We start from the raw sequence: 25268 nt of genomic DNA on the forward strand, positions 1-25268 counted from the left end.
CCATCACTGACTGTGGAAACTTTACGCTGGACTTCAAGCAACGTGGATTCTGTGCCTCTCCTCTCTTCCTCCAGACTCTGGGACCTTGATTTCCAAAGGAAATGCAAAATTTACTTTCATCAGAGAACATAACTTTGGACCACTCAGCAGCAGTCAAGTCCTTTTTGCCTTTGCGAGACGCTTCTGACGCTGTGTCTTGTTCAAGAGTGGCTTGACACAAGGAATGCGACAGCTGAAACCCATGTCTTGCATACGTCTGTGCGTGGTGGTTCTTGAAGCACTGACTCCAGCTGCAGTCCACTCTTTGTGAATCTCCCCCACATTTTTGAATGGGTTTTGTTTCACAATCCTCTCCAGGGTGCGGTTATCCCTATTGCTTGTACACTTTTTTCTTCCACATCTTTTCCTTCCCTTCGCCTCTCTATTAATGTGCTTGGACACAGAGCTCTGTGAACAGCCAGCCTCTTTAGCAATGACCTTTTGTGTCTTGCCCTCCTTGTGCAAGGAGTCAATGGTCGTCTTTTGGACAGTTGTCAAGTCAGCGGTCTTCCCCATGATTGTGTAGTTGACAGAACTAGACTGAGAGACCATTTAAAGGCCTTTGCAGGTGTTTTGAGTTAGTTAGCTGATTAGAGTGTGGCACCAGGTGTCTTCAATATTGAACCTTTTCACAATATTCTAATTTTCTGAGATACTGATTTTGGGGTTTTCATTAGTTGTCAGTTATAATCATCAAACTTAAAAGGAATGAACACTTGAAATATATGTGTCTGTGTGGAATGAATGTATACATTATACAAGTTTCACTTTTTGAATTACTGAAATAAAACAACTTTTTGATGATAGTGAAATTATATGACCAGCACCTGTAATGAGTTTTGGAATACAGAAGGATATAAACAGCTCCTTCTCTTCTTTCAGTGCACTGTATGTCACACAGAGTGTGAAGAAGATGATGATAAAATACATAAGTTTTCATAAGGCTGCTGCATTAAAGTATACTATTAGAAAACTTTAGGCAGAATACACTGACTCAAGGAAATTTTATATATTCAGTCAGCCAAAAGCAACACACAGCAAAAGGTGAATTATACGATAAACAGATGCAAGTGCTCACTAACCATTTACTGAAAGGCACAGACAATTAAGGAAACAATCAAGTTACTGTAGCAACGGATGGCCTGCTCAGTGTCAAGTCATTGATTTTAAGAGACATCGTGACCCAGGTGAAGTATGTCGAATCAGTGCCACGAAGGGAATATGAGACCCATGCTGCTCTTCAAAATTGATTGACAGGTTTTCTCTTGTTATCTGTTTATTTGTTTGTCCGTGTTCTTTTTTGTGCGTGTGTGTGTTTACTCGGATGATGTGCACAGGTACAAGACGGTGCTGGGTGAGACCATACAGACAGACACCCTGTTTTCTAGCTGTTCCTTGCGTGGCCTGGAGGAGTCGCTGTTCTGTCAAGTTGGACATGTGGACTCTGCAGCACCAACAGGGACCACCAGCAGCTGCAGCAGCAATACGTCAGGTGCCTGGGATGCTTACTGGGAACGCAACGAACCCCTGAGAGATGTGGACGAAGTGGCTATTCCTGTTCTGAGTGTGTGCGCTCAGGATGACCCTGTCCGCGGTGACACCCAATCCACGGTGCCCTTGGAACTCTTTGAGACAAACCCACATTTTTTTCTCCTCCTAAGTGACCGTGGAGGTCACTGTGGTTTCTCCACCCAGTCCGAGGGGAGTGCCACCGGTGCATTTGGAGTCAGTTCTGCGGCTGCGCCGAACAGTGGGATAGGGAGCCGTGGGACCAACTGGAGCCACAAAGCTCTGCTGGAATTCTTCAGGGCGACCACAGACTTCTTTACTGCAGAGGATAGAGCAAAGCAGCTCGCTGCAAGGAGGAGGGGGCTGGGGGGAGGGGCAGGAGGAAGGGCTTTCCGCCACCGCAGCGTCAGTACATGTAAACGAATGCCAGCATGTTCCCATAATATCCACGCCATTTACAATTGGCAGAGGTCCTATACACGATGAGGGATCTTAATGGAAGTTAATGGACTACACTGATGCCTTCTGATATTGTTTGGATTTGGGATGTGAAGCGCTCAGGTTGTTCTCTGCCCATGTGACACTCAGCTACAAAGTGTTAAAATAGCCAAAACTACAAAAGTGCAGCGGTTGTGAAGTACTGAGGTCATAGAGTACCTTTAAATGAGAGACAGTGTTTGTTGTTCTCACATGCTGGATGTGAGCCATAAAACACTAGAATAGAAATAAAAACATCATGACAGGCCACAAGCTTGCACACAGTTGTTATGTTTAACTGCCGAGCACTTGACATGAAACTCTCAAGATTGGCGGTTAAATATTTTTCTACAGACTGATACAAATCTCTTCACTGCCAGCTGTTAAAACTGAAGGATTCTGTCACAGTTTTATCAACACACACATTCTTCTGCCTCACACTTTACTCCGTTTGCTACACCTGCATCATCATTTGGGATATTTGAAACCTTGAATCTTACTGTATCTGTTTCTTTTCATCACTGAAAGGTTATTAATTAGGGAGCAAAACTAATTAAAGTCTTATTAAATAAACTCATTAATTAATAAACTCATCCAGTGTTATTGGACTCATTAACAGAGTCTACTGTGTGTATTATTGAACGTTCTCGTCTGTATGGGAAAACATCCTGTGATACCCAAAATAGAGGAACTTGTGTGATGTGATTGTCTCCCAGTCAGCTTTTAGAGGAAAGTCTGCATCATGAGGTAACATTTTAAGGAGCTGGGTGGCTAGAAGCACTTTGAGTTTCCCTGTGTCATCATTTAAACTCCCTGCTACTCAGGACCTGATAGTGGCGACACTGTGAGGGTGTCTGGTTTCGCATTGATATGGAGCGGTTGAGATTTAGCAGTGTAATGTTGTTTGAAACATTTCTCGAGTCCCTGAAAATGTTATTTGTTTATCATTCTTGTGCAAATTATGCAAATTCAAATTACACAAAGTAATGAAATAGTGTGTTGAAAGTGTTCAGTAAAGAAACTGTTCAAGGGCAGCTCAACAGATTAATTAGCATGGAAAAGCCAAGGGTCAGAGTAGAAAGCATACATGTGTCATGACACAAAACTACCAAGTGCTGTTTGTCAACTGATTTTTGTTTTCTTCTGTTGTTTTATGAACATGCTTTACACCTGTTAGATGTGTTATAATATGTGATGGAATTAAAACATTTAAAGTATAATAAATGAACCAAGGTGACAAACTCGAGTTGTATACTTTGTATGTCCTGAAAAGCATTTAAAGCATTTAAAAAGGTAATCTTTCCACAACAGATAAGTAAATTCCATATTAATACCAGCATGTTAATAATAAATAAAATAATCTTGTTCTCAATTTATAATTATTTTGCTCAAAATCATTTTAATTTTAGAGCACATTGTACTATAGTTGTGATCTTGTCAAACCCCAGCTGAGTCAATGCTCACAGACACTGCCTCTTATAGCACATTCCCCACAGCTATTGCGTGTGTGTGTGTGTGTGTGTGTGTGTGTGTGTGTGTGTGTCATTCACTGCAGTGTTTGTCCACCCACTGAGCCTTATCCACTCAGACAGCTGGAACACAGCAGTGTACACACAGACACACACAAAATGTGTGCTGGCAGACACACTGTCAACACACATATCCTCGCCATCACACACACGCACACACACACACATACACTAAACAGAGAGACACGCACAGAAATGCTCACACATACAGACATGCAAACGAGCTGTCAGCTGTCACACACATGTATTGTTATACACTTATTTTCTACAAGATAAGATTCACAGCCTCATACAAAACAAAAACTGCCTGTGACACACACACACACAGTGTCTATCCCATGTAAATGACTTCATTATTAATACATATAACACTTCTAAAAAGTAACCTGAAAAAGTGATGTGTATGGATGGCTGTGGCTCACAATGTAGAGTGGATTGTCCACCAATCAGTAGGTCGATGGTTTGATCCTCAGGTCCTCCTGGCTGCATGCAAAATACAGAATTCCATGTTCAGTATCAAAATGTTGTGTGAATGGGGTTAGATTCTGACTCATCTTACTCAACAGGAGTACAAAATATTTTGAATATATGGGTTTTTCCAAAAGTGTGAATGGAAACGCATTTTCAAAAGTTATCTCATTTCCCATGTGGTAATCATTAAAAGGTGTACTGACACACAGACAGACGAGCCATGATAATGACACTGTTTGTAACTGTCAACCATCACGTTATCATCACAATTGCTACTGCTGAGGGAAGAGCAGCTGTGTTTTATCATCCATTATCACGTGTTTAAACTGACATTTCTTTGGTCTTAAATAAATAACTTTAAATATCAGCTATTCTTTCAAAGAAATGTCAAAATCTGTGTCAGAGGCCTTTCACTTCATGTATAGGGTACAGATTCATCGATACCTTTATGCAGGTATGACATTTGCCAAATATACTGAAAATAGACTAGAAGCATGTATCAGCGCCACGGATGTGTTCAATAGATGCACAATAGATAGATGATATCTGTCTTATTATTACATTTTATTACGCAGTATTTTAGTGTACTTTAAAACGTATTTCATAATCAAATGTACTGTATTATACTGTGCTGTCGGCAAGTAAAGACTGTGCTTGTCATTGCAGATAGATCTTATCACTAGTGTGAATATTTTTGTGCTTTTAATGAGCACACCAACATGTCTGTCCAATATACAGTAAATAATATTATGCTCACCAGTACCAGTTAGTGCATTTTGTGCAAGCATGTATAATTTAAAAAAATAAGTCAAACTCTCTCTCTTGGTCATTCAGGAACTTCAAGTACTTTTAAGTACCTTGAAAATGTGTTTGAGGCGGTTGTGGTGGCAGCCCGGCTGACGGTGAGTGTTTTTTTTGGTGTGATTCTGTTTTCCCCTGGTATTTTGGCCTGCCTGTTTGTGTCTCCTCCTTTCCTCCTGTGTGTTCTCTTCCTCTCTCTCTCCCTCTGCTCCTGAGCCCAGCCAACGAGCTGCACCTGCATCTCGTCAGCCACCTCCTCTGCCTGCCACACCTGCCAGCAATCAGCCTCATCCCCGACAGTACTTCTACCCCGGTTCTCCAGTCGACCCCTGCTTGATCGTCCTTGTTCCTAACCCAGTGCCACTTGATCACTCCAGCTCTCGTGTAACCTGCATGCTCTCTGTTTCCCTGTTCTTGGTTTTGCCTGAGTCACTAACCCTGTTTGTCTGTCTCTCCCCAGGTTCACTCACCCTTGTCCTCTGTCAAGTCAGCTGGGCTCGCTCACCTGCGCTCTCCCCTCGGGCCTCCCCCACAGCGTCCTCCCGGCTGTCCCTCGTGCCTCCCCAGTCAGCCTGCCACCACACTCCTCCACCAACCCCCTGATCAGTTCTCCCGTGCCTCCTCTCTTCCTCGGCCCCCAGTGTCCCCCAGCTCTCTGGTCTCCGTGTCCTCAGTTCCCCGTGCCTGCGTTTCCCCGGCATCCACCTCTCCCTTAACTCCAGTCCCTCAACCCCTTCTTTCCCCTAATAAAACCTGTTAATCTTAAGTGTTGCATTTGGGTCCACTCTGTCCACACCACAACAGAGGCTACATGTTGGCACACTACTTTATACGTATTTTGAAATTACCAGACAAACAATAAACCTCTGGGACCTCAAAGAAAGGAAAGTATGTGGTTCTTTATTACTGGAAATAAATCTGGCCAACACATGTTGAAAAGAGCATACCTGACAGCAGGGTATACCATGCAAAAAAAACTGTATACAACCCTGTTTTATTGTTGACATTAGGCCTAAGAATTTATGACCAAAAGCAGACACTGTTTCCCCGCAATAAACGTTCATCAGCCTCTGGCAAATGTAGCAATTAAGATTGAATTGCCCTTTCCCGCTTTGCTTATTCAATTCAGATCCAATAGTCTGCCTCAGTGATCAGGGGCTCATTTAATTAAAATGATTGTTTAATTAACAAAGAACCTGACATTCCCATCCCCTGACATCACTTTGATTATACTAATTCATAGATTCTCTACATTGAGGCACACACTCTGTTAGGATTTGCTGAAGTGGGACAACTAGAAGAAGATGTTCGTATCATCTCATAAACTCACAATGGTTACTGCGTTATGATCTTAATGGAGGTGAAAATGGGGACCGAGAGACTCGTTAATGCAAACATTTATACAGTTAACATATAATAGAAAAGCATTTTAAGTAGTAGAGTTGTAGTCAAGACCACCCAAACCGAGACCAGGTCAAGACCAAGACCAGAGTTTACTGAGGCCGAGACAAGACCAAGACTTTTAGGGGCTGAAACCAAGTTGAGACCAAGATAGAGGGAGGGTGAGACTGAGTCAAGATGAAGACCAGTTCCCCCCATTACATGACACACAATAAAATGTGGAATGAGATCATAGGTACTTCTCAAATTGATCTGAAAAATCTACATTCCCATTAAATCACCCATATACAAACACTAAGAGCTGATATCAATGTACACTTGTGAACTTTACACTCCTTTTCCATGCTTACCATTGTGTGGACTCTGAGACTCTTAGTGAGGAGGCGGAGTTGAGCCCCTTGCTATGTATGACACAATCTTTTGAAGACTGTGATTGGTTGGTTGTCCAAGAAGGTAAAAAAGAGTGATTTTAAGTATAGGTTCTATTCTAAGCCTTCACTTTGGAAATTACATGCATAATATTTCCTATTGGCCCTTCTCACACACACACACACACACACACACACACACACACACACACACACACACACACACACACACACACACACACACACACACACACACATTGTATATGTGTATATAGATCCTGTTTTTTATTTACCATGCTGTTAATTTCCTATAAAGTATATGATTGGCTTACAATGATAAAACTTGTTGCACTCTTTCCAATTACACTGATTGCTGGCATGTCTATTTAAGTGGTGGTTTGAATGTTGGTTTTAATGTATCAAACATGGAATCAAAACCAAGAAGGGCAAGAAAGCCCAACTGGACAGAGGAACAGTGTTTACTGTTAGCCCAGTTAGTGGATGAACACAAGGCCATTCTAAAAGGAAAATTCAGGCCGGGTGTCACAGCACGGGGCAAGAAGCAAATGTGGGAGCGTATAGCACAAACTATTAACGGTTCCCCCTGCTTGTGCGCACCAGAGAAGCCTGCTATATTCATAAATGCAGGGAATGTCCAGTGGAAACGAAATGAACTGCGACACAATAAGAGGTTCTGAAAGTGCTGTAATTGTTTGTGTGATCACTCTGCTTACAGAAGGTTGTGACAGACCCAAATCATCAATGCTGCATTGTTGCATTTTCCCAGTTCCACTAGGAGCTACTCTTTACATTAAGATTTTTTAGGAATACGGACCCTGGTATGACCAGTAGCTTTTGGTGTGTGATGCCCTGTGGGGTCATGAGTTGGTGTGGCCTATCTCTCTCTCCCTTGTAGATCAAGATCTGATTATGGTAACTGAAAGCACCTGGGCCCAGTGTCTTTGAGTGTAGACTATAACTCTGTCTTCTCATGCTGGAGGAGGCTGCTGTTGAGACCAGGTCAGACTTCCCTGTGGGTCGGCTCCCTGGTTTCCCCTTAAGTTTGTTTTTTGTTGGTTTTTGGATTGTTGCTTTGTGGTATTTACCTTGTTTTTTGCCTACTACAACACCTTCACCCATATACATTCATGCAACCATCATCCTGCACAGACATTACTGAAACTACATACCTCATACTTGAATTATGTCAGTTTGAAAAAGCTCTTAATTTGGCTTATTTTTGTTAAATAAACGTTATTAACTCTTTACCATGGTGTGTCTCCCTTTTGTTGTGGCTTTTTGAGCAAGGTCATAACAAATGGGGGGCTCATCTAAAGGTTGGTGCAGTTGCAGTAAAACTTGTTAGGTGCATGGTGTCACTGCACTGCTGATTAGTCATTTGGTCTAGCTGTGTGCTGGTTTTGTACTTTGTCTTAGGAGATGCATCATGTGTTGGGTTTGCAGGAAGCTTTAGTGCCTGAGGGTAGGTGTAACTGTGTTTTTGATTCGCTTTTTACAGGCATTCCCCGTTAGGTATAAGTGGCATTTACCCTTTTGGGTTGTGTCAGTTTGTTGTTTTCATAGAGTTGTGGTGATGTGGTTAGTATCAGCTGTCTCAGGGCACATTCGTGTGATGTTGTGGGGTACTTACATCAAGGTTGCTCTGCAAATCCACTGTTTTTTTGTGCATAAATACCCACCACAAGCCACATGAAGACTAGGGGTGAGCGTTAGTAAGTTTTAACTAGGCAATTAGGGGGAAGTGTTCCTGTTGGGGTTGTGATTTGGCCATGCGTATCTGCAGTTGGCATTACTATCTGGTAAGTTATTGTTATGGCTTCTTCGGGGTTTTTTTGGTGCGTCTATGGTGGCATTTACCAGTGGCTTTAAGAGAGAGCTACCATTCAGAACACAGAGCGTTATGGTCTTAGTGAGTGGTAAGGATGACATTTAAAAATGTTTCCTTGTCATCTTTGGATGAGCAGGGGGTCTTGCAGAGAAGTAAACTTGCTGTGGCAGTTACTGTTTCTGTGCTGGTGTTGCCACCAGGGACGGTTGAAACTGTAAATCAGTGCTTTGCCTAATCTTAAATGATGTACTACTAAATTTACTTAAACCTTGTGTGTCTTAGTATTTTTAGGTTAATTGTAGATTTTGGTCTGGTTGGAACTAAAACATTGGCACTGGGGAAGGCAGTGTGACTATGTACCATCATTACGGTTGAGAATGTGCTGTGACCGCCATATCAACGAGCCTGGCTCTTTGGTGTTGCGTTCCAGTTGCATGTTTAGTACCCTATAGCCCCAGGTTTGAATCTGGGTAGGCTGACTGCTTTCGCCCTTCGCTACATCTAATGTAAGCATACATTAAAAAAGGTATGATACTGCTGTGTAACTGACATTACTTGTGCAAGTGTTACACCAACGGTTTCCCCAAGTTTCCAGTCTGTATGCTAAGCTAATCTAACCTGGCTGCACTATTATTACTATTTAGCATACATACGTGAGGGAGGAATCAATTTTCTCATAACTCTTGGCAAGAAAGTGAGAATTTATTTCCCAAAATGTCAAAATTATTCCTTTGATGCATTTCTCTTTTTAATTTAAGACATTGTAGATACATGATGGGCTTTACATACAGCATACAAACAACAAAGACTATTTCTGAAGACCAGTGTCTTCACTGAATGTTTTTATATAGTGAGTTTGACACACAGAGGCTTAGAGTCTAACCACTTTTCAGAACTGAGCCACTCATCCTAAAATCAACCTGAAATCAGTTTAGGAGCAAGAAGGAGCGACAAAACACTAATATTTGGTCAGCGTATTAAATGAATGTCCACTGTGCATTCAAAAAACACCTCCCAAAATTGATTCTGGACTCCTTTTGTTAGCGTTTGGCCTTCACTATTATAGAAAATGTAATGGATGATATGGCAAAAGCTTTTCTATGTCTGTTTGACAGAAAATACTAGGAATGTCTGATTTTGTACAGTCATTTTATAGATTGCTAAATCCATTACCTTATCAGAGTCCCCTCAGAGCCAAGGCAACTAAATGTGGCCAGAGAGAGCAACCAGCAGGCCAACAAAAATACAAAACAGATGTTTAGGTTTGGGTCGCAAAATTGTTCTTGGTTTGGATGGTAACACACAAGTAAGGAATAAGAGTGTTTTGGTTTCTCTGTAAGTATCCAAAAGAGTTACACTGTAAAAGGGCCATGATTATAGAGGACGTCTTGTCTTCCTGGTGTTTAGATGTGTGTACAACATAAATAAAACACAGATAGTGTTGCGGACAGATAAAAGAAAGAGACAAATCCTTCCTTTTCTTACTTAACGTGAATCTCAGTTTTCTGTTTATTGTATCTCAGGTTCCGATGTTACAGTGCGAAGAGGTAATAAAATTGTAGATCTACTGTGGTTTATATATTGTCCGTGCTGTTAATTCTGTGTGACATGTTGGCTCTTGGCTTTGGAGCTCCACACACAAACTTATTGATGACCTTTGACATTCAGGAGAAAGTTGAGCTACATTGACCACAAGTAGTGCTGAATTTAAGTAACTAATTTAAAGCCTCCACCATATTTTATGATTATGGGGAAATTTACTCCTTGAATACATAACAAGTCATTTGCACTGTCAATCTTTAATGAAATGTGAGACTGTAAAATATTTACAATACACCTGCAGTTTTTCTAATGCAATATTTACCATGGCACAGTTCAGTCAGGTTATCAAGGGAGCATGTCCCGTCATGTGTTAATGAATTGGGCTACACAACCTGAGACTGCTGACCCAGGCTGAAATGGTCCACTTAGCTGTTCAATCAAGCTGTATCAGAAAACTCTCAGCTTCATTACCTCTTATTATAAAAGTTTAAGTGTCTGTGATTTCCATTTAATGTAACATGACATATTAAAGTTATATTTTTACTTAAGCATTAATTTTGAATGCCCCTGGGATCTATTGTTTTCATATTTTTCATTTTCTTCTCTGTAAGAAGTATTTTAAGCTGCAGCTATGAAAACTGAACATCCTGCAGAAAATTACTCTGATCAGGGGCACCATCTTGTGGATGTTATGGGGAATAGCAAAATCTTACTGGTTCTAAGAAGAAGGTTTAAGTGTTCAATTCACAATGAAATTGTAATACTTATTAATTAAAAATAGGTACTGATATGTCCTTGGTGACCAAAATAATAATAATATATTTGTCCAGATTTGGCCTTGATTTAAAATACATATTGTTTTAGTTATTTTTGTTGAGAGTATGCACATATTGATGTAACATTATGGCATGATAGGGTCCAAGAGAAACTATTACATTTATTGGGATTACAGGAATATCATTTTTAAAATGGTATTGATGAGTAGTTTATCTGGCCAACTTCATGACAGCAAATGTTAGTTTTAAAAGTTAACTCAGGAAAATGTTTGGGTCAGAAAGACATTTTGCTTCCAAAGTAATAAAGTGGCTTTGGGAGCAAAAGGTAAATCAAACCAAGAGAAGTGGTCTGTTAGTAATGATAACGATAAGGACAGAAAACCACTGCAGTGTTCTGATCTCATCATTATTCATTGCTGCTTTACATCCATAACCCTTTAAATACTGTTTGTCTGTCTGCTTCCCTGTGACCTGGTTTCACAATGATGCCTTTATCAAGATCACTCGACCTACTTGCCCATCCAAATTATCCAACCATGTCAACCTACGTTGCCATGGAGACCTCCTCCTGTTTGGCTGCAGATAGCATTGTGATAGCCAGCAGATGGTAGCATCAACAAGGTCTTTTGTCTGGAATGTTCCACGCTCTGACTTCTCCAGGGGTTGACGCTGCTCTGACAGACACAATGACGCAGCTATCCCAGCTTTTGGCTTGGAAACTGTCTATATATTTAGCACCTCGTTTGAAATTAGAGGTCAGCGAATGGGGAATAAATTAAGATGGCAGTTTGAAAAATCTGCTGAGTCACACAAATTGGACTCACACATGGCCATAAATACTGTGCAGATGAAAAGGAGTAACAAAAGGCATTTGATTAAGTGTATACTTTTTAGGAAATAACAGATCATCTTCCATGGAAATTCTGCATTCATGAAATGTGTTGCAAAGGTTACTTTATGTCACATGACTGTACAGTGAAGAGATGTGAACAAACTGAGCTGTCCGTGGCGAGTTGATTTAGTTAAAACTACTTGCAATGATACAAGCCACATAATATAATTGATTGTAAACAGATATACTTACTGACTTGCTGATATGACTTTTATTCTTTCCACTCTACAAAGTCATGAAGCAAAGTGACCACAGCAAAAAGAAATACAAAAAACAGACAGGACAGCAGCACCTTTGTATAGTACTGTGTAGAATTAGTTAATAAGGAGTTCTTTAATCTGAGCTCTAAAGCCTTGAAATGATTTTCAGTTACACATTGTAATGAATGATGTCTTTCTCACTCCTTATGATTCTTATTTTTGTAGAATTGTTTCTAAACTCAGTCTTTGTTTGTTTTCTATGTTCAGTATTCCTTCTGTTTTAATTTGCAGGTGTGTTGGTGATTGAATATAAGCCACTGTTTTCTTTGCATACCTGATATGTAATAGAACATGTGTTTGCCTTTTAACATCAGCTTATGTGAACAGTGTACCTTGGTGCTCATTGGTATGTTAGTGTACCATGTGGTTGGACTCTGAGCCTCTGTGTGGGTGCTCACTTTGGATTGTGGCCCGTCTAATAATGTATCCCGCTGAATGTTTATTTAATGCTGCAACTTATTAGCAATGAAATCAAATTAAAACAAACTAAAAAATTGAATGTGTTTAACAGTGTGTATGCAGCTACTGATTACACAAATAAACCTCATCAAATGTTATCTGAAACACCATAAAAAACTATTTGATAGATTACTCATTTTGTGTCTGCTTTTGATCCACAAATCAATAGATAATTGATGGCCTGATCACTGACAATGGGCCACATGTGGCGTGTCAGTGCATGCAGGAGTGACATGCTATGTTCTGAAAATGCAAAACCAAGATGGGGTCAGTAAGAACCTAAACAGCTCCATAAAACAAAAACCAAGCTGAGATCTCATGATTTGCCAATTGTGGGCGAAATAATGTCTGATTAGTATCAACATAACACGAGTATCAGTACAAGGAACAAGAGGAAAGATTTTGTTTCCTCACTGCCACAAAACAAGAAATGTAACCTACTCCGAAACTTTAGTTAATCAATGAATTGTACTGCACTTGTGTTGTTAAATCACATTTAAACAATGATAAATACAGTGTAGTTTTAGAACAAGTGCATTCAGAAATGTCTTTTCTGCTCTATGTGTGCCCGGCTTTAACAGGGGCAGGTTGAAAAGCTTTCAGCTTTAGCAGATTAAATGCAAGTGTAAATCTGAGCTGATCAACTGGTTCATTCCAAGGTCATCAGAAAGTATGAGGAAACATGTTTTCCATCGGTGTTGGGACAACACAAAGCAAATGTACCAGTTATTTTTGGTAACCTTGGGAATTTGAACAAAGACTAAACTGGATATTGTACCATTTCATGCTGAATGCTTTTGAAAATGTGATTTCATCTGCATTGTTGTTGCTGTTTTCTCTTGACTTGTGATACAATATGTGCCTAGACTGAAAAGCTCAGATTTCTAAATGTGAGCCTAAAATGTGATAGAGAAAGGAGTACAATCATAAATAAACATTACCCCTTATTGGAGACCAGGAGGAGGTTGAAAATGATCGAAGTCTGCAATTTCCAAGCTCTTGAACCTGTAGATATGTGTTTTGTGATGTCAGTAGTCTTTATTGGGTGTTGTGTCGTACTTTTCCAAAGTGAGTGAGCAAAGAGTCAGAGCAATTACAGTATTTCACAAATTCTTTTAATTTATATATTATTTATTTCTTTATTGTAATTATAAAATTACAAATGGTTCTTGTTAAGCAAACAATTTGTTTTCAAGACACTGTCTGCACTACTAGGGGAAACCAAAACTCAGATATTTCCTCATACCAATGACTTGAAACCTGTCCTAACCCGGCAATCACTATCTATGTCAGTCTCACAGTATGATTATGCAAATACTGTAAAGATGATTCATTCAAGGTTTGCTTGTTGCCCTCACTGTCAAATATTTAAAAACATTTATTTAACCACCTGCAAAATAAAAAAAGGAGCCAACTTAAAAAATAACCTTTTCAACAAGTCTGACTCCCTCTCCGTGTTTACACCTCAAGTGAGGTACAAGTATCTGAGACTCAAGCTGAAGTATTTGTGGCTAGCCTGCAGCAAATTATTCAGCTGTCACGTTACATGGCTTATACAGGGTGTGGCCATTCTCTGCTGATGCAGTTTAGCTTAATGTATCCACCAGCTAATGTGGGCTAGTTTCTTTCTTGTTGGGCCTGAAAGGGACAAGAGACGGGACAAAAGAGAGGGAAATGATGGTGAAAAAGAGAGGCCACAGTGATTGTGTCGTATTGCTTGTCAGAGTGTACTGCTGTGTGAGTGCGTGCTTCTCGGTCTGCACATGTTGCATGTGTATGCATGTCCTTTTCTCTGTACGATGAGGTTTCTGGGAGGTAACCACCTTTCCTTCGGGCTAAATCGGAGTCAGCTAAACACTGTAAGACCTAATGCAGCATGACAGTTAGCCTGTCTCTGCACACAGTCCAAACATCCCTGGCAACTAAAACCAAAGCATCTCTCAGAACAGGAGCATAGGACAAGCCAAGTCAATCCTAGCTGATTTCATCTCAGTTTAAACAATTCAGGGAAATAAAAGACAGCGGTGTTCATGATACAACAAAACAACTCAGTAGTGGAAGGAAATTTAGATTGCAAGATACATTGTTGCACAAAAAAAGAGAGGCATTTTTTTCAGGCAGCAGCTGCTGTTGGACCAGATTTTAGAGCTTAGAGATATACGTCAAACTTCTCTCTGATTTTCTCCCATTTGTATCCTCACTGTAATTCCTTCTGCCTGTAATGCTATCTTGTTTTTGCTCTTCCTCTCTCCTTCTGCACCCCGTGGAGTCAAGGCAGTGTGCTGTATGACAAAGCAGCGGCAGATGAGGGCCAGAGAGCAGCAGGTGGGCTACCGGGGCGCAGCAGGGCTCGTCTTTTCCCTCATCTGCAGAACACCAGTCCTGTACAGTATGACCCTACAGTACCTTAATCTCCAGAGGAGTCAGACTGTCTTTCCCTGTTGCTCTTTTTCATTTTGTGTGTGTCTCATTTTGTGTCTCCTGGATGCAGACAGACAGAAAAACACACGTCTGACAGTGCAGCAGTGAGGGCAGGGCCTTTGTCCCGGTCAGCCAGTTTGTTCTTGTTCTTCTGTGTTTTACAGTACAGGCTTACATAAGCAAACAGCCCATGAGCAGCTGCTTTCAAAATGGACTCCAGGATGCATTCTCTTCCACAAAGAAGCACACACAAGAACACATACATGTTGGTACACAGATATTGCATCTGTCTCAAGAGGCTCACATACTGTACAGACGAAAACAAAAGCTTCTCCCTTAGACAGTTTTGCAGTCTAAAGCTGTCATATCAGTGTGTGCTTTAGCATGGCGTCACCGGAGGATGTTTCCTTGCCCTTGGTGCCTGTCTGGGTTAGACGGCTCTGACGAGGGCCACAGATGGGGACTGAAGGGGAGGTCGGGAGGAGACTAGAGACGGGGCGGAGTGAGGGAGTACTGAGGGAGAAAGGGTGAGAGAATTGTAGGAGATGATGAGGGAAATTAAAGTGGAAAGAGTGAAGAGGCAAGACAGGGAGGGAAAAGTAAAAAGGGAGGAATGGGGGAAAGGAATGAGAGGAGCACATGCAAGGCTCTGAGAGGAAGACATTGTGAGGAATAAGAGGATGGATGGGAAATGAGTAAGTAAAACCAAGATGGTGGACATGGTGACAGATGAGAGGTTAGAGGAGTGTGTGAGTTAGTAGCGTTTGTGTGTGCATGCATGTGCAGAGAAATCCTCCCTGGAAAAATACCAGACTTCTTTCTCACTTCCTTCACTGACGTGTCTCATCATAGTCCATTTGGCTGTCCTGCCGCACACACGCACCACCGGCACCACCCACCTTGGTGGTGGCACCCTGCCCTTCTCCTCTGCCCCCAGTTCTTCATTCCTCTCATTCTTCTTCTCCCTTCAGGTTCCCTTCTTTTCTTTCACACTACAAGTCATTAATGTGTAGGAAAGTAGCGTGGCCTCAAGATGTCACTGTTCTTAATTTGCATTCATGGGCATTTTGGTTCTGAATGTGAACTAGTGTCTTTGGGAATTGAGCTGTCCTGAGACTTACAGAGAGTTCAATTTGATTACTTTTGAGAGCTTCAAATGTATTTGTTTTTTTAGGCCCACAAAGACTAAACAATGACACTTGAGACTACTCGAGCTGGTAAGACAAATGAGATATTTCTGAACTTGAATTACTGTAGGTTTAAAAAGATTTCACTAAACTTTGTCCTATAGAAGGCTTTTAAAAAAAAATTTTCTCAATCAGGCTTCAAACAGAAAATTTCCATTTAACCTTTTCAAACTTTACATTCAACCTTAACTTAGACTAAAAACATCTGATTAAATATTAAATCCAATATCAAATATTAGATTTTAGAAGTACAAACCACTCTTTTCTCTCATATATTATTTCTCATACTAACAAGCCGTAGACTGTTTAGGTTTATAATAAAACAAGAATAAAAGACATGGTTCTGTAGTCTGATTGGCTCCTCATGTTCAAGTCTGTGAATAACTGGTTATTTATAGAAGCAGGAAGCAAGCTTCTGAGTCACTGCTACTTCCTAAAGAAGTAACTGCAGGCCCAGTGCAATTCACTGTCTCCTAATTACCCACATACTGTAACCAAGCAGATGACTTAAAGACAAAATACAATTTATCATGAGTTATGGAATGTTAATTATGTTATAAAGGAGAACACTCAACTACATTTTTCCATCAAGATGAGTCAAGATTAGTGCAGGAAGTTCAAGTGTTATGTTGCCTATTTACCCGGATCTGGACCTCTAAATGTATCAAGTATTTCGAGTACTGGGTGTTGGGCACACCTTTCAGGCCAGAGTGCAGGGCACACTAACATGATATGCGGGTGTCGAGTGGAAGTAGTGCAGGATGCATCATTATCATCTCAAAATATTAAGCTGTTGGCAACATAAAGCTGATATCACATGAAATCAAGAAGTGTGTTGATGCTATGTATGTATTATTTTCACAATGAATGAATGCTGCACCATGGCATTAGCAGAAAAAAAGAAATTACCTGGAGTTTATTAGAACTTTAAAAGTATTTAAAGAAAAATGCAAAAACATTATTAACACTAACAGTCACTAAAAGTTGTCTATCGTCCAAACTGTAGCTGGGAGTCTTGACAAAGTCCTTAGGTAGCCAGGAATAGTATCCACAGGCTAACTAGCACTGAGTCTACTGTCTGACTGGTACATGAATGACAGTGACACTGTTTAAGGTTGTAAAGGTTGTTAAGCCTTTGTCAGTGTCAGACTTTTAGGCTATTTCCTGGAGGCAGTACAAACCAGTGTAGACCCACTATGAATCAAACTTGCAAAAGTATCAGCAGAAAAGAATCGCCAGCACCAGTCATGATTACGCAGTGGAAAACCTGGCCTGGCTTGTTTAGTTATATGCTCAGAAAGATCGAGGTTGCAAAAAAGAGTTATTTATCAGCACGGAGACCACTTGTCACTCAGCAGCTGAGGGTAAACTGTCAGAAAAATTCACAAGATTCAGGGGCACTTGTGTTAAGGATGTTTTAGTGAAACAAACACTTAAATAGGACACCTGTGGTGACTTAATCAGCTTACTGTAATGCAAAGTCAGACAGGTTAATGTGGCAGGAAACCAGGAAGGGGTTCACCTCACTCAAGCTCGTCTCATGCTGTAATACTGTCTGATTGTTTGCTTTAAGAACATCAGAGATCATTGCAGAGACAATACAGTGTGCAACCTGCTGCATCTATTATATGTCTGTCTCAAAACATATAGTATGAGCTCCCTTCTCTCCTGACGGCACAACAAGGTTAAGTTGTGTATGGAAACACCAGTTAGTCACCCAAGCATCAACAACTTGAAAGCAACCCTAGAAAACTCTTGTGGGGCAAGTTATGTTTGGCTGTCAAATGTGCCTTTAAACCAGGGGTTCTCAAAGTGGGGTCCTTGAGGGGGTTCCAGGGGGTACCCAGCAAAAAAGGGGAATAATTTATTTTCACTATAATTTCATCCTTAAGTAACAATGACAGAATGTATAACTATTTTTAATCATGGGTTTCTTACACTTCAGCGGGCACCCTGTGACAAATTCGCGTCAAATGGGAGTCCGTGGTCGAATTTGTGTCAGTTTAGGGGTCCTTGATGTGAAAACACTTGAGAATCACTGCTTTTAACAACTCTAAAGACCCATCACACCCACACCTCTTATATTCTGTATTTAAAATGTGTAAAAATAGGAAACACACACTGTGGAACAACCAGTCTAATGGTTAGGAAGTATTTACAGACCTTTAACAGCTTAACATTAGCTTACCCCAGTGACTGCATACAGCACTCCAGAGAAGTCCAGTCCTCAACTGAATTTAGGCAAAGCTAATGGTGGCTAGTTGGCAACAAAGAAGACATAATATTTAAAATTTACTCATTGCTAATTGCCTCTGGAGCAACTAGGGGTTAAGTGTCTTGCTCAGGGACACGTTGGTGGATGTGTCTCTGGTCTCCTACACCAAAGGCATGTGTCTTATCCATTGCACCATCTCCACCCCTAATATGTAAGTAAATCAACTTTTGAGTTATCAGGAGGCTAGTTTCTCCTTTTCTGATAAAAGCTAACACAGCTTCCATGTCATATCATTCAGACCGTAATTAGCCGGGTCAGAAAAAAACTTTCACGTCAGCCTCTGAATTGTAATTTTGAGTTGGAGATATCGGGATTTCTGACAGTTACAATATCTCCCACTTGGTGAAAAAAACTTAAGTGTCAATATTACTGGAGCAAAATGGCTGCCACCATTGCTGGCAGTTAAATCTAAATACATTAACTCTGACTCAGTCAATTCCAATATTTAATAGGAGCTTATTAAAAACCATACCGGTTTCACTTGTTAACAAACACAAACAATAAGCTAATTTGGACTATTTAAATGGTGTGACTTCAAGGCTAGCAGTTAGGGGTAACCCTCCTGGAAAATGCTTCTATTCTTCCTATTCAGCTGACATTGCATGAATGCAGCAAAATCTCCAAAACACCCCTGCAACTAGCTAACACATCCCACAGTCTGTCCTCTGCAAACAATTCTACCCTCAAAATGAGCGTTGCTGGTATAACTGTGATGTACAGTAATTACCAAATTTCAAATTTTAATCTCTACTAATGGCCACAGTACTCGTTAGTGAAAAAAGCTATCACATTACTGAAACATGCCAGAAAGTAAAGCTGTAGCTGCCCAACACTGATTATTAGCTAGCAGTTAGAGCAGAAACAAACGCCAAAGCATCAAGCCATAACAACGTATCTGTCTGGAATACCATATAAAGTCAGAAAAATGTCATAACCACTTCTGTACGTGTTATGTCATTTGTCTGTGTAAAAGCTACTGCTCATACACCAGCTATTCCCCGTGTGTGTCATTCGTTCTGTCTGGGTGCATGTCTGGGCATGTCGCAGAAAGGCCTGACCCACCCAAGTCTGGATATGACTGCTTTCCTGAAGGGTGTGAAGGGGTAGTGAGGGGTTTGGGCTAATGGAGGGACTTGGTGGGAAGAGGAGACGGACGGTAGGAGGGGAGGGGAGGGGAGGGAGGGAGGGAGGGACCTTGGGTGGAAGGGAAAATGTGGGTCAACACAGTCAAAGCCCTGTCACATGTTCCAGTCAGCTGGAATCTCGCCTCAAGTCCAAACCAGAATGTTATGTAAGAGGTTATTGATCCGTGAGAGTGCATGTCGGAAAACGGAGTGCCAGTTGGGGCTGAGGCATCTCGCTGGTCTATCTGCCGCAATACTGTCACATGGTGTCACAGCATTGAAAGGAGATATCTTAAGTATTGCTGGAGGTGCTAACTGACTGGCACAAACTGATCCAATGAGTATAAGATTTTGAGTTAAAATGATACAAAATATTTGGATGATAGTAATATTTAACCTGCTGGTGTGGAAAAAGAAAGCCCTGGCACTTGAAAAAGAAAGTGCCCGAGAGTGGCCTGTCAGCTCTAATAGCTACCACTTGTCACTAACACGTCTTCTCTCAAAGTCTCCCCAACGGAGTGATGTCATCACTTTCAGTCGCCGCAGTTCTGCCAGCCTGTCTCCATCTATTAGCTTCAACAGCCCTTGCCACCTCATTTTGTTTTCTTTTTCATAAGTGAGAGGTACATTTCAGTTACTATCATCATTAGTAGTTCCAAGAATCAGACAAATAAGGGTGTTTGGAAAGAATGGAGGTTGGATCAGACTGTCTGAGGATAATGCGTTCCTTTTCCACGAGCAAGGCTAATCATATCAGTAAGTAGGCCTTGGCCCTGCATGTGGCAACCAAGATAAACCTTATGGAAATGCTGTTCTCTTGGAATTCAGGCACGGCTGCGCATTGCTGTGGCCTTCTCGTCCTCGCATACAAAGGGGTCAGAGTTCCATGTCTGCTGTGGGGAATAGCGAGTAATGAGTAGGTGAATGATATGAAAGAGTAAAGTAACCCTACATAATCTGCTATACAGTAGAAGTTTAGAGGTCAGTGTCAACAGTGACTATGCATAAAAAACTCTCTTTGTGGCTAATCCTGTCTGTACTGACATAAGTGAGTAGGGCTGACATCACAGCCACAGCAAGCTTATGAAACGGCTGGATGTGGATCACATGAGTCAATGAGGAAACACAGGTTTCCCTTTTCTCCTGAGCTGTGAAGAAAGCAGGTGATTTCTTAAAGGGTTCAGGGTTCAGGTGAACAAACAAATTAAACGTGGAGGGGTGACAGAGACCGAGGGCAGTGGTTACAGTTCCTTGACTGCAGAAGAGCACAACAAGCACAGAAAGCAGAGCACAAGGAGGATAGTACTTTGGACCAATGTCTAATCTTCTGGGAGCAGAATTAATCCTTTATCTGCACTTGCCATGATTGTGATGCAAAAGGTCCATACATTCACCTTATAGCATGAATATAAAAGAAATAGTGGAATGTAAATATTCAGTTTAACATTCATAACCCCTCCAGCATTCCTTTAGTTACCAACAAACCGACATACCTATACAAGTCAACTGAGATTGTTTACAGCAAAATTCCACCATAAGCTCACCATTTCCCCAACTAGCAAAAATCTCAAACTTCATACTTTGTGAATTTGCATAACTGAAAGTTATGAAGAGAATAAACTGTACCCATGTAAAGTATTCTAAAAAGTTACAACTTATGGCTTGCTTTGGTTGAGTTAGATGAGAAGATCGGTATCACCCTCATACTTTATCTGTGTATGAAGCTACCACCAGAAGCTGGTTAGTTTAGCTTAACATAAAGACAAATAACATACAGCTAGCCTAGCTCTGTCTGTTTTGGACAGAGGTCTAGCTGTCTTCCTTTTTCCAGTCTGTAAGCTAAGTTAAGCTAATTGTCTCCCGGCTCCAGTTTCATATTAAACGGACAGATAGTAGTAGTAGTATTAATAACGAGCTTGTGAACTATGCCTTTAAGGGGCCCCTTTTCGTCTTGCAGTGGTAGCTGGGAGACTGGAGATGGCTGCAGTTGCTGAATTACTGCTAACTATAGTGTATATATATATATATATATATATATATAGCCCCTGTCTTGTCACAGAGGTGTGCTCTGCTATGCTGACTGTTGCAGGCCTGACCAGAACAATACTCAGGAGTATACGTCTCCTGTGGCCTAATGGAAGTTTCCACTGCTGCTCACAGACCTGGCTTCTTCACAATAGCGTACTGCTCAGTGTTAGAGTATAGAGAGGAAGAAGGAACAGTGTCTGACCAGAGCATAATGTGGGTCATTCAATCTATAACAGAGCTGAAAGGGCCAACTCATTATCAACTGCAAATCTGTGTACCATTGTGAGGATGACTCTGCCAGTCATATTTGATGAATGAGATTATGGGAAGTGGGGAGTGGAATAGATTCTTATTGTGAGAAGTGAAAACTTTTATAGGGATATTCTCCAGAGAGGGACTTAAAATACAAATCAGGCCGAAACTAAATTAACAAATTTTATGACATAGAGTAGTAACCATTACTGCAAGTGTATCAGACTGAAGTTCGCTGAAGCCCGAGCCCCTGAACTGAAGCTTCATTCAGTATTTCATATAGTGAGAAGACTGAGGTTCCATTACTGATGTTCCTATTTTTTCCATCTGTCTTTTTATGTGGGTTTGTTTTTGTCATGCTTTGTGAAGCACATTGTATAGTTGTGTGTAAAATGTGCTATATTAATATTTTGGCACTATATAGTGCAAATATTTTACATGTAGAATTCAGAGCTGTAAACGAAATGGTGGCAGGTAAATATAGGGAAGAAGATTAAAAGATTTGTGATGAGAAAAAAGAGTGATCTTGGCCTTAGACTTTTCAAAAAATAAACAGACAGGGGTCACAACAGTGCCACCCTCTGATTGCTGGCCAAAGATAATTTGTTGGCAAAATTGGATGTGAGAAAATGTATTAAAGCATTATAGTTTACGGCCCTCAGATGTTATCCATGGTTCCACTGAGTAATTCTACAACAAACATCTGTATATCCCAATGGCCAACACTAAGTTAGACAGTGTCCCCTTAGTGAAAAAAGATGGGCGTAGCCCTCTAATGGATTCTGCACTGCCTTTACTGACAACCCTGCAGAACAACCTGTGCCACATACTTTTGTTATCTGCACAAGAGGGAGGGAGTGAACACTTGGCCTGATTTTGAGAGTGCATTTTTCAGCTTCCTTAAGAGGCCTGCAAGCCGGCACGCTGGCCCTTTAAATCGCTGCAAAGTGTCATCTCACACGCACCCAACTTTGCTGAGTCATTGGGTTCAAACTGCTTTTGTAACCTCCACCCAGCAGGGCTTCTCATTGGCTTCAGTCTCCACACAGCACTCCACGTGGTTGGCTGCCAGCACTACTAATCAGTTTCTTTTCGCCAGAGGCATTTCTTAAAGTGACAGAGGTGCTCCCCTTACTCCCCTGTGACTGATTTCCAACTGACAGCCTGAGAGGACCAAACCCAACAAACCCATTGAGTTTAGTTGTGGGGATTTTGGAAAAAGAGAAGCTGTGTGGGGGACAACTGTAAAGAGAAAGACAGTATGGGTTGTGGAGTGGTGAGGCAGATGGACACTTGGGGTGGTAAAATCAGAGACTGAGGAAGTGTCAGCATTCTGGGGGAAAGACAGTGACAGAAGAATAGGTGTATGTGAGACGCCTGAAATCTAACAGAAGGAGGTCATTGTGTGTTGCCAATTCAAAGTTCTACTGAGTCAGTAAACTTGAAAATGGTAATAACACTGTTCAAAGGTGTACATCATAGTCCAACGATAGCTTTATTCAAAGATCTAAAGAGTAACACCAGCACATGGACATGGGACACATTATTTTAAAATAATTATTCACCTGATCAGAATCTTCTGTCTCATTTTCATTTTCAGTACATTTAGGTAGCTGTGAAAAGATACTCACAAACATTGACATGTATAGATGCTGATTTTTGGCACTAGCAGTGAGGCTATATGAACAGCAATGTCAGGCTGTCAGATGGTCTGTAGGTCGGTCGATCCACCACTTTGGTCCAGACTGAAGTGTCTCAACAACCACTGGATGGATTCACTGGATGGATTGTAATGAAACTTGGTACGCACATTCATGATCTCCAGATGATGAATCCTACTGACTGTTGCAATCCCTTGACTTTAGCTCTAGTGCTTCTATGAGACTGACTCTTCTGTTTTTTGTTATTTGTCTCAACAACTATTAGATGGACTGCCATGAAATTTGGTGCTCATATCCATAAGGATAAATACATTTACTTGATCCTCTGACTTTTAATCTAGCACCACTATCAGGTCAGCATTTCAATGTGTGCAATGCTTTGGTTTGGTTTTAGTTGGTGAAAAAATATCTGCAAAACTGAAATTCCCATCAGCCTCAGCTGTGTGTTTAGTCCAAATTAACAAACGCTATCATACGAGCACGCTAACCTAAAACTAACATTGTCATTGTGTTCATGTTAGCATATAACAATTAGCAATTAGCTCCAAGCACCGCTGTGCCTACATCCAGCCTCACAGAGCCGCCAGCATGACTCTTAGTCTTGTTTCACTACATATACCTACTGATTCTTACCTGCACAAGGAATTTCAACATTGTTCACATTATTTAGACTTGCAATAATTAGCTAACAAGTCACCAAATTCAATATTTAAAATAATTTAAGAAATAAATCAGACAAATTTTAATAGATATTACCATGTAATAGTTTTCTGCTGTGTCTCAATTTTCTTCACCTGCTTTACAAAAAAATCTATGACTGAATAGCACTTTCATGACCATAATACCCTGATCCTGAATGGCTAGGATGGTTTTTGTAATATCCTCTGCAGTCTGTCAGTGATGAACCCTCTGACTCATGGCTTCAGGCACTCAATTTCATTTGAGAGTCGATCTCACTCACTCAAAGCAAAAAAAAGTCCCCCACCTGTTGTAGTGTGCAACTATGCAATGTGTTCTCTCTGTTCAGCTTTGGAGCGCCATTACCTGCCTTGAATAGATTCCAGATTGCTCCTTTAGCTGGCAGAGGTGCCTATTGCTTTTTGGAATCTATTTAAGAGAGGGATTTATGTACTCCGCAAGCAAGATCACAATTGAAGGAGGGGGGAGAAACAAAAAAAGTGGAGAGACTGGACGCAGGGAACAGCCAGAAAAGAGCAACATATATTGAAGTGAGACATATGGGTGGAAAATGTGTGCCTCTAACAGGCTGCTCCCCTGCACTTAAATCACAGCATTGTTCTGTGTTGTGTGGTTACGAGAGACACAGGAAGTAGCAGCATTATGTTTCCACTGATGCACTTATACACGTCACACCGGAGGCAAAGCGTAAAGGCTCTTTCTTCTTTTCTAAAGAAAGGATGGCAACACATTTCCACACTTCTTTGTCGCTAATGATATATTCACGCAATATTTGTAAAATAGTAGTGGAGGCCTGACCTGAAATAATTCAATTTAACTTCCATGCATCAGAAGATCCTAAGGAAGAACCCATAAATTATTTTTACTGATGCACACCGGATTTACATGCTATCTGTAACCAAATTACTGTTGCTGTGACAAACAAGTTAAAGAATATTTCAGGGGCATCAATTTCTTGGAATTACTAATATTTTCCTAATTATTAAAAATCTTGTGAGTAAAAGGTTTAGCAATAACGCCTGGGTAATTTCAGCTGGTGGGGAAGTTGAACCACATCTTGTTTGCATAGACATAATTCACTCAGAGATGGTGGGAGACTGTAAGTAATACTGCTAGTGGCTTTTGTGTCTAAAGAATAATAAAGAAGTTAATTTTTATTATTATTTTACTGTTATTCTACTTTTACAAACCAAAGCCCATCATGGTAGAGTTGTAACTAATTGTTGATCCACATTTACGCCACACCAA

General features: G+C 40.8%; 1 protein-coding gene and 1 long non-coding RNA gene across 2 annotated transcripts in view; both read left to right on the plus strand.

The window, feature by feature from the left end:
- The window catches only part of abhd15a (abhydrolase domain containing 15a), a 14054-nt gene extending 10788 nt beyond the window's left edge, over window positions 1-3266 (plus strand). Inside the window, exon 3 of the mRNA XM_046073443.1 lies at window positions 1377-3266. Coding sequence (XP_045929399.1) covers window positions 1377-2034 — 658 coding nt within the window. The 3' untranslated portion in view covers window positions 2035-3266. The remainder of the gene's footprint in view (window positions 1-1376) is intronic.
- A 1393-nt stretch (window positions 3267-4659) lies between these two features.
- LOC123985682 lies at window positions 4660-5592 on the plus strand. The gene is made up of 2 exons (XR_006828724.1): window positions 4660-4927; window positions 5287-5592. It is a non-coding gene; the product is annotated as an uncharacterized LOC123985682 (long non-coding RNA).
- The last annotated feature ends 19676 nt before the right edge of the window (window positions 5593-25268 follow it).

This window comes from Micropterus dolomieu, linkage group LG17 (assembly GCF_021292245.1).
Source record: "Micropterus dolomieu isolate WLL.071019.BEF.003 ecotype Adirondacks linkage group LG17, ASM2129224v1, whole genome shotgun sequence".
NCBI lineage: Eukaryota > Metazoa > Chordata > Actinopteri > Centrarchiformes > Centrarchidae > Micropterus > Micropterus dolomieu.